The sequence below is a fragment of the Sphaerodactylus townsendi genome, linkage group LG01, assembly GCF_021028975.2.
Source record: "Sphaerodactylus townsendi isolate TG3544 linkage group LG01, MPM_Stown_v2.3, whole genome shotgun sequence".
Classification (NCBI taxonomy): Eukaryota; Metazoa; Chordata; class Lepidosauria; order Squamata; family Sphaerodactylidae; genus Sphaerodactylus; species Sphaerodactylus townsendi.
The window spans coordinates 114,705,085-114,719,135 of record NC_059425.1 but is presented as its reverse complement, the minus strand read 5'-3'; the positions used below and the strand labels follow the sequence as shown (position 1 = coordinate 114,719,135).

Sequence of the window (14,051 nt, the reverse complement as noted above, 5' to 3'; positions counted from 1 at the left end):
GTTCATAAACAGCCTAAGTTTTCTCATTCCAGTTGTTTTATTACCATCTGAGTTTATTTTTGAGACCTCCTTGCTAACCTGATTTCTCCATTTCCCCCCAAGGAAACAAATAAAACCATTTTGAGTTTTTATTTCAATAAACCTGTCCTGTGCCATATTTCTAGTTTTACATAAATAAAGAGGTTTTTGGCAGATCTTCAACCATGTTAAGTGTGGGACAAGAAAAGTAGAGACAATCAGAAAGTTTCAGGAGTTAATTGTTGGTGAGGGGAAAATAATTTTAAACAAAAAAGAGCTCAATCATACTAGCCAACCTTTCTTTTTAATTTCAGGAATAATTTTCCTCACTTGGGTTACATTTCTTCCCTCTTCCACTGTTGAGACACAAAAACAAATATTCAAATTTATTTCTACATCATCATTAGTCATAACAGAAAAAAGAATACAGAGTAAAGACAGATAAAGGCAGCAAAATAATTGACTAGTTTTCATCATAACAATAATTACAAATGTAAAGCACAGGATTTTTTAAAAAGCAGAATGCGAGACTTTTCATCTTCACTAATTAAAGTTACCACGCAGTTGGGCAGAAACTCAATCAAAGCAACCCTGTCCCTTCAAAAATGGAACATAGTTGCATAATTTGCTCCTTTTGGCACACAGAAATCATCACATATTTAATCAACACAGTTTTTGTAATTGTGTTTACCCAGGTGTTCCTCCACTAACTGGAACTGAATTTTAGGCTTAAGAAATGTGTGACCGGTGGATAGCATTTTAATACATGAACCACAAAAACATAAGACAGCATTTATGCACATTCCTAGAATATGAGGACAGGAAATTTAGCGTGATAAACCCAAAGTTTCCTTTTTGTAATCAAACGTGAAGTCATCTTCATGTAGCTTCTTCGTCATTTTAATCCACACAATGATGCTGTCTCAAGAGCCAAGGTTCATCATACAACTCCTCGGTAAAAATTATTTTTTAAAGCCCCCTTAACATAGCCTACCTTTCTTTTTAATTTCAGGAATGATTTTCTTTTCATGAATTGCCTTCTTTTCATCTAATATACAAATACAAAAATGATTAATTGGCTTTGTATCTTAAGGAAATACAGTGGTTAGCTTAATAAAAAAGGTACAATCCTACAAATCTTTCCTTCAAAAATGGGGTATGAAATCACACATCTACCCTTTAATATACATGGACATCTGTCACATATTACATTATGACAGGGGATGAAGGAAACATTGCTGCAAACTATATCACCACTGGAACAGGATCTTTAGCCTGAATGAATGTTTGAGTTGATTCAATGACAAAAACTGCTACATTCAGCTCAGTCTTTTTATGACTGTTCAATATAAAGGGTGATTGGTGAATAGAATTTAAGAACCTAAGAAAAGCCATGCTGAATGAGACCAAGGCCCATCAAATCCAGCAGTCAACAAAGTACCTCTAGGAAGACATTTTGCTAAATGTACTATTAATATTCATTGCCTGTCATCATTTATATTTTTGAGAGGATCATGAAAAGTTCTATAATGTAAGCTACAACATATAAATAGCTATGGAGCGATGTATTTACTTTAAAGTAGTCACATGGCGGTTTGATCCCTTGAAGCTATCCACACAGGAAGAATTTATAATCCAAATTCTTCCACCAATTTTTTTGCAAAACTTTTTAATTGCTTACCTTTCTTTTTAATCTCAGGAACAATTTTCTTTTTATGAATTACCTTCTTTTCTTCTTCCACTGTTGAGACATAAATATAAAGATGGTATTCTCTGTATGCAATTTAAAGAATTATAGTAGGAAGACAACTGGGCAGAATCCTAATCCAAGTAATTTGTCCCCTTTTTCAAATTTGGCTTTCTGTATATCAAGGCATCATCATGCATTAGGAAACTGGTTGTAGTTGGTATGCTATCCACTCTTCAAGAGAGAGAAAATGCTGACCTTAGGAAATGCGTAATAGTCATTGGAGCAATCTTGAGTAACAGTTTAAAGCATGAATCTCAAATTCTTCCCAGACCATTACATTCTACTCTTCATACAAGTTTTAGTAGTCCTCAATAAGCTACTAGACATAAACCCCTTCCATGTGGATCAGTATTTTGTCATCAAATTTAAAATCATCATACGTGGCCACTTAGACATTTCAGCCCCCACCATCCTGTTATCTTCAGAACAAGCATTCACCATATGAGATCTTCTTAACCAAAATATAAAAGATTCCTCAAATAGCCTACCTTTCTTCTTGATTTCAGGAATTACTTTCTTCTCATGGGTTACCTTTTTTCCCTCTAATGCAGGAACACAAAGATGATTAACTGGCTTACAGTGGCAAACGTACTAAACAGACACCCAATTAACGAAAAGCAACTCAGTTTTCTAGAGCCCACTGTATTTTGTCACAGAACGGGCTTTATTACTAGTTACGTTATAACAGAATTTGAAGGGATTCTATCACAGGATCAAATTCTTTGCTGTCAACTGGTTCCCAGAAAAGTTTTTTTTTAAAAAAAGGAGTGGTTTCAGCCCAACCCCATAAGACTATTCCACATGAAGAGTAATTTAGGAACAGTAGTTTGTGTTACAATGAATTCACAATACTTACCACACCAATCTGTGTTATTACTTATATCGAGTTTTGGAAGTGGGAGGAGTATTAGAAGTTCCACAACTTAAGCTACCACAGATAAATATCTTCTTTATGAAGCAATCTGCCTAGTTTAAGGGACTCGTGTGGCCGTGTACTGTTTTGAAGCCATTCTACAAAGATGTCTCCATAACAAACATTTAATTACTTTCAGTAAATTTTTTGAAAAACCATCACATTGCCGAATTCTCCTGTCATGGGTCCTTTCCTCTTTTAAGATACCAATAAGATATATATACACTGAATTTGTATCTTGAGGAATTGTGTTAGGCACAAGACATTTTTAAGTGCTTTTGTTAAGTTTTGAGAACAGGCAATACAAAATATTTCATTCATGTGGCAGACATTATCAAGTGTCCTCTTGGCCGCATCAACATTTATACACTGGAAAGTTCTTACGATAGCCATAAAAAGAAAGCATTGTAATAAAACACTCTTTTGGGGGAAGAAATGATGAAGCTACTCCCTGTCCATTCTTTCCCTGTAATCAATTCCCTTTAGAGATGGGGCCAGAAGAAGAAGAGTTTGGATTTATACCCACCTTTCTGTCCTGTTAAGGAGACTTAAGGTGGCTTACAAGCTCCTTTCCCTTCCTCTCCCCACAACAGACACCTTGTGAAGTAGGTGTGGCTGAGAGAGTTCCAAAGTACTGTGACTAGCCCAAGGTCACCCAGCAGGAATGTAGGAGTGCGGAAACACATCTAGTTCACCAGATAAGCCTCTGCCACTCAGGTGGACGAGTGGGGAGTCAAACCCGGTTCTCCAGATAAGAATCCACCTGCTCTTAACCTGCTCTTAAGTCTTCATTAACATCTAACCTTCAGACAAGGCATTACTGGACATAGGCACAAGAAATTGTTGCCCTTTAAAAAGGTGACAAAAATCACCCAATTTAGCTTTCTGAACAGACACGCATTCAGTTACTATGCACATCTGTTCCTTTCCCAGTGGAATGGAATGGGAGGTTTTCCCTAAGATCTTTGGGGCCTTTCATGAATTGCAATTAACTACATCAAGCCCCAACAGTTACTCCACCATTGCAAGTCATTTTTTTGCCCATGCATCCAAGAATTTGCGAGGAACATAGCAATTGAACATAGCAAAGGAACATAGAATAGCTTTCCAACAAGCGAGGAACATAGCAATGTGCATGTGACAAGGGATAGTGTCTACAAAAGACTTGAGGGTAAAGCACATAAATCCCAGGTTAAGGACAGAGACAGGGTATACAGGTGTCACTATGCTAATAGTAGAAGCATTCGACCTAAAATGGGGGAGCTAGAGTACAGAGTTTTGAAGGAGGACTTTGATATAGTGGGCATTACAGAGACATGGTGGAATGAGGAGAACCAGTGGGATGCTGTTATACCAGGCTACAGGCTCTATAGGAAGGATAGGACAGGGCGCATTGGGGGTGGAGTTGCCCCTTACATCAACGAGAGCATAGGTATCACATAAAATAGACAATGCAAGGAGTTGGTTCGGCTACAGAATCACTGTGGATATCAATACTCAGGTGTGAAGGACAGTTTAATATTAGGAATATATTATCGCCCCTGGACCAAAAGTGCACAGAGAGGATTCTGAGATGGAAAAAGAAATTAGAGAGGCCAACAAAAACAAAAACGAGGTGGCAATGGGTGATTTTAACTATCCCCATATAAACTGGAAATGCATGTTCAGGTCATAGTAAGGAGAGAGCATTCCTGGATATGCTAAATCGACTGTGGCTTAGGAGCAGATGGTTGTGGAACCAACCAGGAGAGAGGTGATCCTAGATCTAATCTCCTATGTGGGACCCAGGACCTGGTGCAGGAAAGTCAGTGTTGTTGGAGCCGATAGGGAACAGCTGCACCACAATGCTGTCAGATTCAGTATCTCAGCATGCTTAACAAGTGGCAATCTACTAATGTAGTTACATTCGGCTTCAGAAAGGGAAATTTCTCAAAGATGAGGGGGATAGTGCGCAGGACGTTGAAAGGGACAATCAAGAGAGTTAAAACTGTCCAGGATGCTTGGAGGTTATTTAAAAACACAGTAATAAAAGCTCAGCTGGAATGTGTTCCACAGGTTAGAAAAAGCGCAGCACCCAGTCCAAAAGAAAGCCACCCATGGTTAACAAGAGAGGTTGAGGAAATTATCAGAAAAAAGAAAATGTCTTTTAGAAAAATGGAAGTCCAGTTTGACTCGATGAAGAATATGAGAGGGAACACAAATGGTGGCAAAAGAGAAGCAAGTTAGCTGTAAGGGAGGCAAAAAAGGATTATGAGGAACGCATGGCTGCGAACATCAAGACCATAAAGCAACAAACAGTCTCTTCAAGTACATCAAAAGCAGGGGAAGCCAGCAAGGGAAGCGGTAGGGCCCAAGTAGATGACAAAGGAACAAAGGGTGTGCTAAAAGATGGCAGGGAGATTGCAGAGAAGCTGAATGAATTCTTTGCATCTGTCTTCACTCCAAGAGGCGGTGAGGAACATTCCTGACCTGAACCAAGCTTCTTAGGGAGGCTAATCCGAAGGAACTAGCTTAAGATAGTGGTAGACAAGGAAGAAGTTCTGGCAGTTTCATTGATAAACTAAATGTTACCAAATCCCCTGGCCCAGACTGCATTCAACCCAAGAGTTCTTGGGAAGAGCTCAAGCAATGAAATTGGGCTGGATCTTCTCAACTTTAATATGCAACTTATCCCTGAAATCAGGGCTCCATCCCTGAAGAAGACTGGAAGATGGCCAATGTCACACCAATCTTTAAGAAAAGGATCTAGGGGGGACCCGGGAAATTACAGGCCAGTCAGTTTGACATCTGTTTCTATGGTAAATTAGTAGAATCTATCATTCAAAGATAAAATTGATAAACATGTAGAAAAGCAAGACCTGCTGAGAAAGAGTCAGCATGGCTTTTTGCAGAGGCAAATCCTGTCTTACAAACTTACTTTAGGAGTTCTTTTTGAGGGTGTAAAACAGGCATGTGGACAGGGGTGAACTGGTGGACATTGTCTACTTTGGATTTCCAAAAGGCTTTTGATTAAAGTTCCTCACCAGAGACTGTTGATGAGAAAACTGAGCAATGAAGGAATAAGAAGGGAAGTCCTCCTATGGATTAAAAACTGGTTGAGAAAGAGGAAACAAAGAGTGGGTGTAAATGGGAAGTTCTCACAATGGAGAGATGTCAGGAGTGGTGTCCCCCAAGGATCTGTTTTTGGGGACCAGTGCTCTTGTAACCTATTCATAAATGACCTGGAAGTAGGGGTGGGTAGCGTGGTGGCCAAGTTTGCAGATGATACCAAATTATGTAGGGTGGTGAGAACCACAAAGGATTGCGAAGAGCTCCAAGCGGACCTTGATAAAGTAGGTGAGTGGGCTCAGAACTGGCAAATAAAGTTCAATGTAGCAAAAACATGTCAAGTGATGCACACATAGGGGCAAAAAATCCAAACTTCACATACATCGCTTACAGGAGTTTCCAGTGCTTATCAGCCTCACAGACCAGGGAAAGGTGGATTTAGGCTGCTCTTTAGTTGATAGTTCCATGGGAATGTCAACTCAATGCATGGCAGCTGTAAAAAAGGCAAACTCTCTATGCTGGGGATCATTAGTAAAAGGAATTGAGAATAAAACTGCAAAAGACTGTCAATGCCCCTTTATATAAAGCAGTGGTGCAACCCCTCTAACTTGGAGTAACTGTGTCCAGCTTCTGGTCAGCCAAGCATCTCCTCAAAAAAAGGATATTGAGGAGATAGAAAAGCGATGCCAGAGAAGGGCAACAAGGATGATCGCACGGGACGGTTAGAAACGTTAAACCCTTCCCTATGAGGAGAGGTGGCTGCAGCCGCTTGAACCTTTTAGTTTGGAGAGTGAGGCGGCTTGAGGGGGGATACGTATTGGAAGTCTACAAAATTATGCATTGGGTAGAAAAATGCTTAGACAGACAGAGAAATTTTTCTCTCTTTCTCACAATACTAGAAACCAGGGGCATCCATTGAAAATGCTGGGGAAGAATTAGAACTCAATAAAAGGAAACACTTCTTCACGCAAACGGTGTGATTGGTGTTTGGAATATGCCTGCCACAGGAGGGGTGGGTGATTTGGCCACTAACCTGGATAGCTTTTAAAAGGAGCTTACTGACAGATTTCGATGGAGGAGAAGCTCGCATTTATGCGCTACCAATCTTGATCCTCCTTGATCTGAGATTGCAAATGCCTCAACAGACCAGGTGCTCGGGAGCAACAGCCGCAGAAGGCCATTGCGTTCACATCCTACATGTGAGCTCCCCAAGGCACCTGGTGGGCCACTGCAAGTAGCAGAGAGCTGGACTAGATGGACTTTGGTCTGATCCAGCTGGCTTGTTCTTATGTTCTTATGTTCTTAATTTAATCACAAGTCTTAAACTGTTGGGTTATGCTAGGCCATTATGTTATTAATAGCTATTCTGAAGCTTGAAGCCTTATTTACTACCACTGAAGGTTAACTTATGGTTTGGTTAACTTGGTGGCTCACACAGCCTTTAGAATTTGAATACTCCCATCTTAGCTTCTAAGCATCACCTATGTTCTATTTGTTTTCCCAGAGAGTATATTCCTAAAGATGTACTAAGAAGGAGCTAATATCCCAACCTATATCCCAGACCTGTAAGCCTTAAGGCAACCTTGATGCTGTTTTGTGCAGTCTCTTAGGCTCATTCCGCACATGCGGAATAATGCACTTTCAAACTGTTTTCAATGCTCTTTGAAGCTGTGCAGAATGGCAAAATCCACTTGTAAACAGTTGTGAAAGTGATTTGAAAACGCATTATTTTGCGTGTGCGGAAGGGGCCTTAATCATTATCATCTTCATCATCATCTTCCTTTGAATAATTTGCTATATGGGGTTGATTTCAGTTAAATTCCTTTCACCCTTCAGATGCCTCAGCAAGAAGCTCTGAACTTCATGCACTCTATGCTTTCAGCCAGAATCCACTTCTTTCTGCCAATCTTAGGCCCTTTCTGCACTGCGTTCAAACCGCGCTGGCGGGAACACGCTGTTTTTAAAAAACCTCCCTCCAGGAGGGAGGTTTTTTGGGGCAGCCTGATGCCGCTCTGGGGGAGGTGGAGGGAAACCAGGTCGGCACTGCTGTGTTTCAGCAGCGCCGCCTGTGCAAACGGCGCCTTAGGGACGGCATTTTGCCGTCCCTAAGGCACCGTATTTGGGCAGTGCGGAAACGGCCTCTGTTAATTATGGCAAGCACTGCCTTTTCCTTCTCACCAGCCTGACTCCTTAGAGCTTTATGTCTCCTTCGCAATACCATTCCCCATCAGACAAATTAAATGGTGGAGTACACTAATACAAGATTTTGGAAGCAAGGACAGTATTGGAAGTACCACATGGTGAACCATCAAACATAACTTTCACATGAACCAATTAATGTGTCATCAAATTTAAATCAGTCTTTATGCAACCACTTGGTTGACAGAAATTGCACAACATTCAAGTTCAGTTATTTTTTAAAAAATCTAACAGTAGCCCACCTTTCTTTTGAATTTCAGGAATGATTTTCTTCTCATGGGTTACCTTCTTTTCCTCTTCTACATCTAAGACATGAGGACAAAGATGATGGCTTTGTACCTTAAAGTATTTCTGTAGACAGCCAACTGGGCAGAGGTTCAATTCATGCAATTTTCTCTCTTCAAAACGAGGGACAAAAATCACACCATTTGGCTTCTTGTGCTTGCAAGCATTAGGCAACAAGAGCATGAGCACCTGTTCCTCCAGCACTGGAACAGGATTAATGGTCCAGGAAATTTGTGAACTGGGTCTTATGAAAGATTCAAATGGCAACTAGCCACGTAATGTACATCAGCACAGTCTAGGAAATTCTATCAACTGACCTTCCTTTCTCTTTAATTTCAGCAGTAATTTTCTTTTCGTAGATTACCTTCTTTCTCTCTTCCACTTACAAGGTATGAATATAAAGATGATAAAGCAGTGTCTTTGTGTCAAAATCACAGAGCCTGGCTTCCATAATATAGCCATCAATCATAAATGGCATTATGAAAGTAGTTAAGGAAGTATGTCCATTAGTACTTCCAGCAAAATCTTTGACCTGCTTAAATGCCTCAGCTGGGCCTCAGGAAAGATTCAAATCAATCACATGATCAATCAAGTGTTGGTTACTTCACATAGAACATTTATCTGTGAATAGCTGTGTGTTTACCTTTTGAAATTAGACCCTGAAATAGTCATAAACAGGAAATACGTGGCACTTTATGACCAATATATCATGAGATATTTAAGAAGAAAATTAAAAAATACAAATAATCAGGTTTTATTACCCCCCATCTCATCCCTGGAAAATATTGACCATAAAAATGACCAAGACAGTTTCCATTCCAGAGGCAAACCTGAAGTCAGACTGAAAGAGGTTAATATAATCAATCCCATCCAAGAAAGCCACAAGTTGAACAGCAACCACATATTCAGGCAGAAAGCAGACATTTGCCTATGGCTGACAGTTGTTTAATAGTTCATATTCAGAAAGGGTTTCTTTGACACCTAGATTTTTTTTTGGCTTGTTATAAGCCATGGTGGGAAATGGATAATAGTGAAGCATTGCAGTAGTAGCATTATGTTGCCAACAGACTTGGATACACATTTCCTATCCCTTTAATAGAGATCCACTGTGAGGAAATTGACTACTGAAGCTTTTCATGGTATCATGCACGTAGGTGGGGGGGGGGGTTCTCGGGTTTGAACCCCCCCATTCATGTCCGAAGCTCCGCCCACCCGTTTGTGGTTTTTAAAACATTTTAGTGCTTTTTTGGTTTTTGGCCTGCAGGGGGTGCATTGTTTGGGCTAGCAGCACCAAACTTTCAGGGATTATTTGGGGGACTCTCCTGATGATACTGCCCGGGGTTGGTGAGGTTTGGTTCAGGGGGTCCAAGGTTATGGACTCCCAAAGGGGGTGCCCCCATCCTCCATTGTTTTCAATGGGAGCTAATAGAAGATGAAGGCTACATCTTTGAGGGTCCATAACTTTGGACATCCTGAACCAAACTTCACCAAACCTGGGATCTACTATCAGGAGAGTCTCTTACTGATACCTCCCAGGTTTGGTGAAGTTTGGTCCAGGGAGTCCAACGCTATGGACTCCCAAAGGGAGTGCCCCATCCCCCATTGTTTCCAATGGGAGCTAATAGGAGATGGGGGTACACCTTTGAGGGTCCATAACTTTGGACCCCCGGAACCAAACTTCTCCAAACCTGGGTGGTATCATTAGGAGATACTCCTAAAGATTCCCTGAAAGTTTGGTGCTTCTAGCTTAACCATTGCACCCCTGACAGCAGGCACCCCCCAAATTTCCCCAGATTCTCCATTTAAATCCACCCCCTTCGGCATGGATTTAAAGGGAGAATCTGAGGTCCTCAGTTTAGAAGAAGAAGAAGAGTTTGGATTTATATCCCCCCTTTCTCTCCTGTAGGAGACTCCAAAGTGGGCTTACAATCCTCCTTGCCCTTTGCTCCCTCACACAACAAACAACCCTGTGAGGTGGGTGTGGGCTGAGAGAGTCTTCTAAAAACTGTGAGCTAGCCCAGGGTCATCCAGAAGCTGGCATGTATGGGGAGTGCACAGGGTGCCAATCTGGAATTCCCCCAGATAAGCCTCCATTGACAGCCTCCAAGTGGCAGAGCAGGGAATCAAACCCGGTTCCTCCAGATTAGAATGTACCTGCTCTTAACCACTCACGCCACATTGAAAGTGATGCTGTTTCAGGGTAGGGATAATCCACCCCAAAAGCAGCATCACTTTGAATGTTAAGTTTAACTAGGGACCCCAGATCCTCCCTTTAAGGTGCGGATTTCTAAAAGGAGAATTTTGGGGCTCTCTAGTTTAAACACCATTGAAAAGTGATGCTGCTTGGGGGTGGATTCCAGCATCACAGAGAGGCTGCTCTGGGGGCGCCACAAGAAAACTCAGATTTTTGCACTGTGGCTCCATTTTCCCCTCTATGCCTCTGCCCAGAGGGAAGGGGCAGGGGAGGGCAGGGCAGGGGAGTCTGCCATCCCCGACCTTGGAGAGCTGCTTTTATAAGCGCTAGGCCAGGGGCGTGGCCATGCCCTATGGTGGTGTGTGGCCCCACCTCTAACCCCCCCCCCCATAAAAAATCTATACCTACGTCCCTGCATGGTATGAAGGTAAATAACATCACCTAGAAAGTTACATCCTATTGAGCCTCTATTAAAGGGGTACAGCTTTTTCCCTCTCCATGTAGCTGGCCACTCTAGGTAGCATGAAATGCCCCAACCAATCTGCCTACTTCTCATAAGACAGTAATTTCAGCTCATCCCAAGCAACTGCACTGTGATACTGACTTGAAAAATCTGTGGTGTCTAAATTCCTGGCTAACAGGAGCATAGAAAGACTAGCAGACAAGGCACAGCAAGCTTTTGATTGGTCTAGGTTTAGATGGGTGGAAAAGCCCCCAACCTCCTGGAACTGTTTACATATACAGATTTATGCTGGCACAATGTCAGTTGAGAAGTATTTCCACTTTGCTCCCTGACCAACAGAGTAACCACCAAGAAATGCTCTAGCCAGAGTTCAACCCAATTCATTGTGAATTTTCATCTGCTCATGATTTAACCAACAACCAGTCCTCTAGCTTATGATACATGAACCTCTAATGCTTACAAATTATTGCAAGCTATCCTTAAAAAGGTTTTAGAAAGCATGGTGAGAACTGGAAAATGCGCAGGGAAAGACATTTCACACACATGGCTTTCTTATGGAGATGTCTGCATGTGATCAGATTTAAAGTGACCATCATGTCACCAGTTGTTCATCAAAATCTCCCTATGAAGTTGTCCACATAGCAAGTATTCTTTATACAAATCCTACATGTAAATATCCAGGAAAACATTTCAAATAGCTTACCTTTCTTTTTAATTTCAGGAATAATTTTCTTCTCATGGGGTGCCTTCTTCTTCTCTTCCACTTTTGAGACATAAAATGGAGATGATCCAATTACAATTGACTCTGTACTTAAGGAACAAGAATAGGCAGCCAATTGTGTAGATGGCAAAGTCATGCAATTCTCTCCAATCAAAGAAAGGGAGACAAATCACCCAATTCTATGCATAATGGCATCTATCACTAATGGAGGATACCTTTCTGCTTTTCTTTGCCTTGATTAAATGTCCAAATTGAGTCTAAGGGGAAATTTGAATGGCAGTCATTCATGTGACTGCAGATTTAAATGCAACTATTTGTTTTCTATACAGTTGTTTATTATTTGCAGCTAACCACTAGGAATATATTTTCAGTGAAGCCAACCAAAAAAGAAGCAGCTTTTTCCCTACTCTAGAGATTATCTGGTTGATATAGGTTCTGTTAGGCTTGAGTGGGCCTGCCCCCCCCCCCCCATGCTTCAGACTGGTTGCTTGTCTCCTATGGATTGCCTTTGGTCATGAAAAAGACATTCTGATGGGCATATACACATTGCATTTAGTTCATCTGGCTAGTGAAAGTGCATCCCCTTTCAGTTTCCACTCTAGAGATTATCTGGTTTGACATAGGTGCTGTTGAGTGGGCCAGGGACTTGCTGGGATTTTTCACATGGGCCTCAGTTCTGCTGGTCTTTCTAGCTCCCCAGCTTGAATTTTTGTATTGTGGTTCTCTGGTTTGAAATTGGTTTTGTAGGCTTTGCAGTTGGCTTGTGATTCTACTGAATTCCTGAGTTCTGATTTGGTTCTCTTCGGCTTGTGTTGGTTCTCAGTGTGGGAAGCAGGGACTTGGGGGGGGGGATGGTGCCCAGGGCAAAATGGCAAATGGGTCCCACCCCCCAAGGCACACCCCACACGCCCCCCCCCCCACTTACCTGAGTTCAGCTGGCTGCTTTTTGCAGCCTGGTGGGAAAAGCAATCTGGTAGGAACCACACTTCCCAGGAGACCTCACTCACAAGGTCTCCTGGGAAGTATAGTTCCCACCAGGCTGCTTTCTCCACCAGGCTGCAAAAAGCAGCTGGCTGAACTCAGGTGATGGGAGCATGGGGGGATGCTGTGGGGAGGTGCCATAGGGGGCAAGGCCGAGCCACTTTGAGGAAGGAGGAGGTGTGTGGCTGGGCCTCAGCACGAAGTGCGCATGTCACCTGGGCAGGCCTTGGGCTGGGCGGTGTGCGCACATCGCACCAAGGCCCAGTCACGCCTCTCCTCCTTCCCAGAAGTGTGGGTGGGATGATTTTTCTGCCCCCCCCATGTTATTCTCATGGGGGTGCCTGGGGCATTTGTCTCCAGTTGCCCCTGTGGCATCTATGGTGGGAAGCATTGCTCATGCCTCTGTGCTTTTTCCCTGGCATAAAAAAGGCTGTCCCCCACCCTGCCCCATTTGGAAACAATAGAGCAGTGGTGGCGAACCTATGGCTTGGGTGCCAGGGGTGGCACTCAGAGCCCTCTCTGTGGGCATGTGCAAACAGAGTCCCCCCCCCCAACAGATCTAGGCTGGCCTGAACTCGATTATTAGCATTAAACCTAAAACGTAGTTTTGGGGAAGCAGTGTAGGTAATCCTTTTAAGCGCTGTTAAACCCCATTTTCATGCAAAGAACTAAAGCGCGATCCTTTACCTAAAAGTAAGCTTGGTTGCTGGCAGTGGAGCTTGCTTCTGAGTTGGAAGAGTTGCATGGTTGCTTCAAAGCAAAGCCACCAACTACCACCAAGCTTACTCCCGAGTAACGCGCACCTCAGAGCCAATCGTTTTTCTAAACTAAAACCTCAGTATTCAGGTTAAATTGCCATGTTGGCACTTTGTGATAAATAAGTGGGTTTTGGGTTGCAATTTGGGCACTTGGTCTCGAAAAGGTTCGCCATCACTGCAATAGAGGATAGAGGGGAGTACCTTCTTTGGGGCCCATAAAATTGGACCCTGACCTAATCTATCCCAAACTGGAAGTTCAGAAACTGATATTGAATTTCAGGTCATTCAAACTTGAATTAGAATTCAAGGAGGAGAACTGCAACACAATTTTGAGCACAGTTATACCCTTTGAACACATTGACTTCACTGTATTTAAAAAGGTATATTCAGCTCCTATAAGTTCCGCATGGAAAGTGACTACCATATATACTAATTGCTTCCATGTGGACCATTCGCTATATCATCAGGCTAAATTGTGTTCATGTAGTTCCTTGGCCATTTTAATCTGTCCTAAGAAACCATCTGCAATGGCAGAATTCATTATGTAAGCCATATAATCAGCAAATATCTAGCAACAGTCTAGCAATACCTTTCTTTATAATTTCAGGAATAATTTTCTTCTCGTGGATTATCTTCTTTTCTTCTTCCACTTCTAAAGATGGTAATAAAAACATACTGGTTTTATATTTTAAAGAATTATACTATGCAGTCAACTAGGCAC

The 14,051-nt window shown here is 42.1% G+C and overlaps 1 protein-coding gene across 50 annotated transcripts in view; it reads right to left on the bottom strand.

Moving 5' to 3' along the window:
• TRDN (triadin) overlaps nucleotides 1-14,051 on the bottom strand; it is a 294,546-nt gene that overhangs the window by 122,257 nt on the left and 158,238 nt on the right. For 29 of the 50 annotated variants that reach the window (XM_048491475.1, XM_048491557.1, XM_048491551.1 and 26 more), the window contains 7 exons: nucleotides 13,920-13,982; nucleotides 11,574-11,633; nucleotides 8,171-8,233; nucleotides 2,257-2,310; nucleotides 1,700-1,759; nucleotides 1,013-1,066; nucleotides 315-374 (listed from right to left, as the gene is read on the bottom strand). The exons of 4 other annotated variants lie outside the window; for them this stretch is intronic. In XM_048491475.1, coding sequence (XP_048347432.1) covers nucleotides 315-374; nucleotides 1,013-1,066; nucleotides 1,700-1,759; nucleotides 2,257-2,310; nucleotides 8,171-8,233; nucleotides 11,574-11,633; nucleotides 13,920-13,982 — 414 coding nt within the window. Of the gene's footprint in view, nucleotides 1-314; nucleotides 375-1,012; nucleotides 1,067-1,699; nucleotides 1,765-2,256; nucleotides 2,311-8,170; nucleotides 8,234-11,573; nucleotides 11,634-13,919; nucleotides 13,983-14,051 lie in introns of all 50 variants that reach the window. 17 more of the 50 variants (XM_048491756.1, XM_048491786.1, XM_048491777.1 and 14 more) reach the window with 8 other exon arrangements.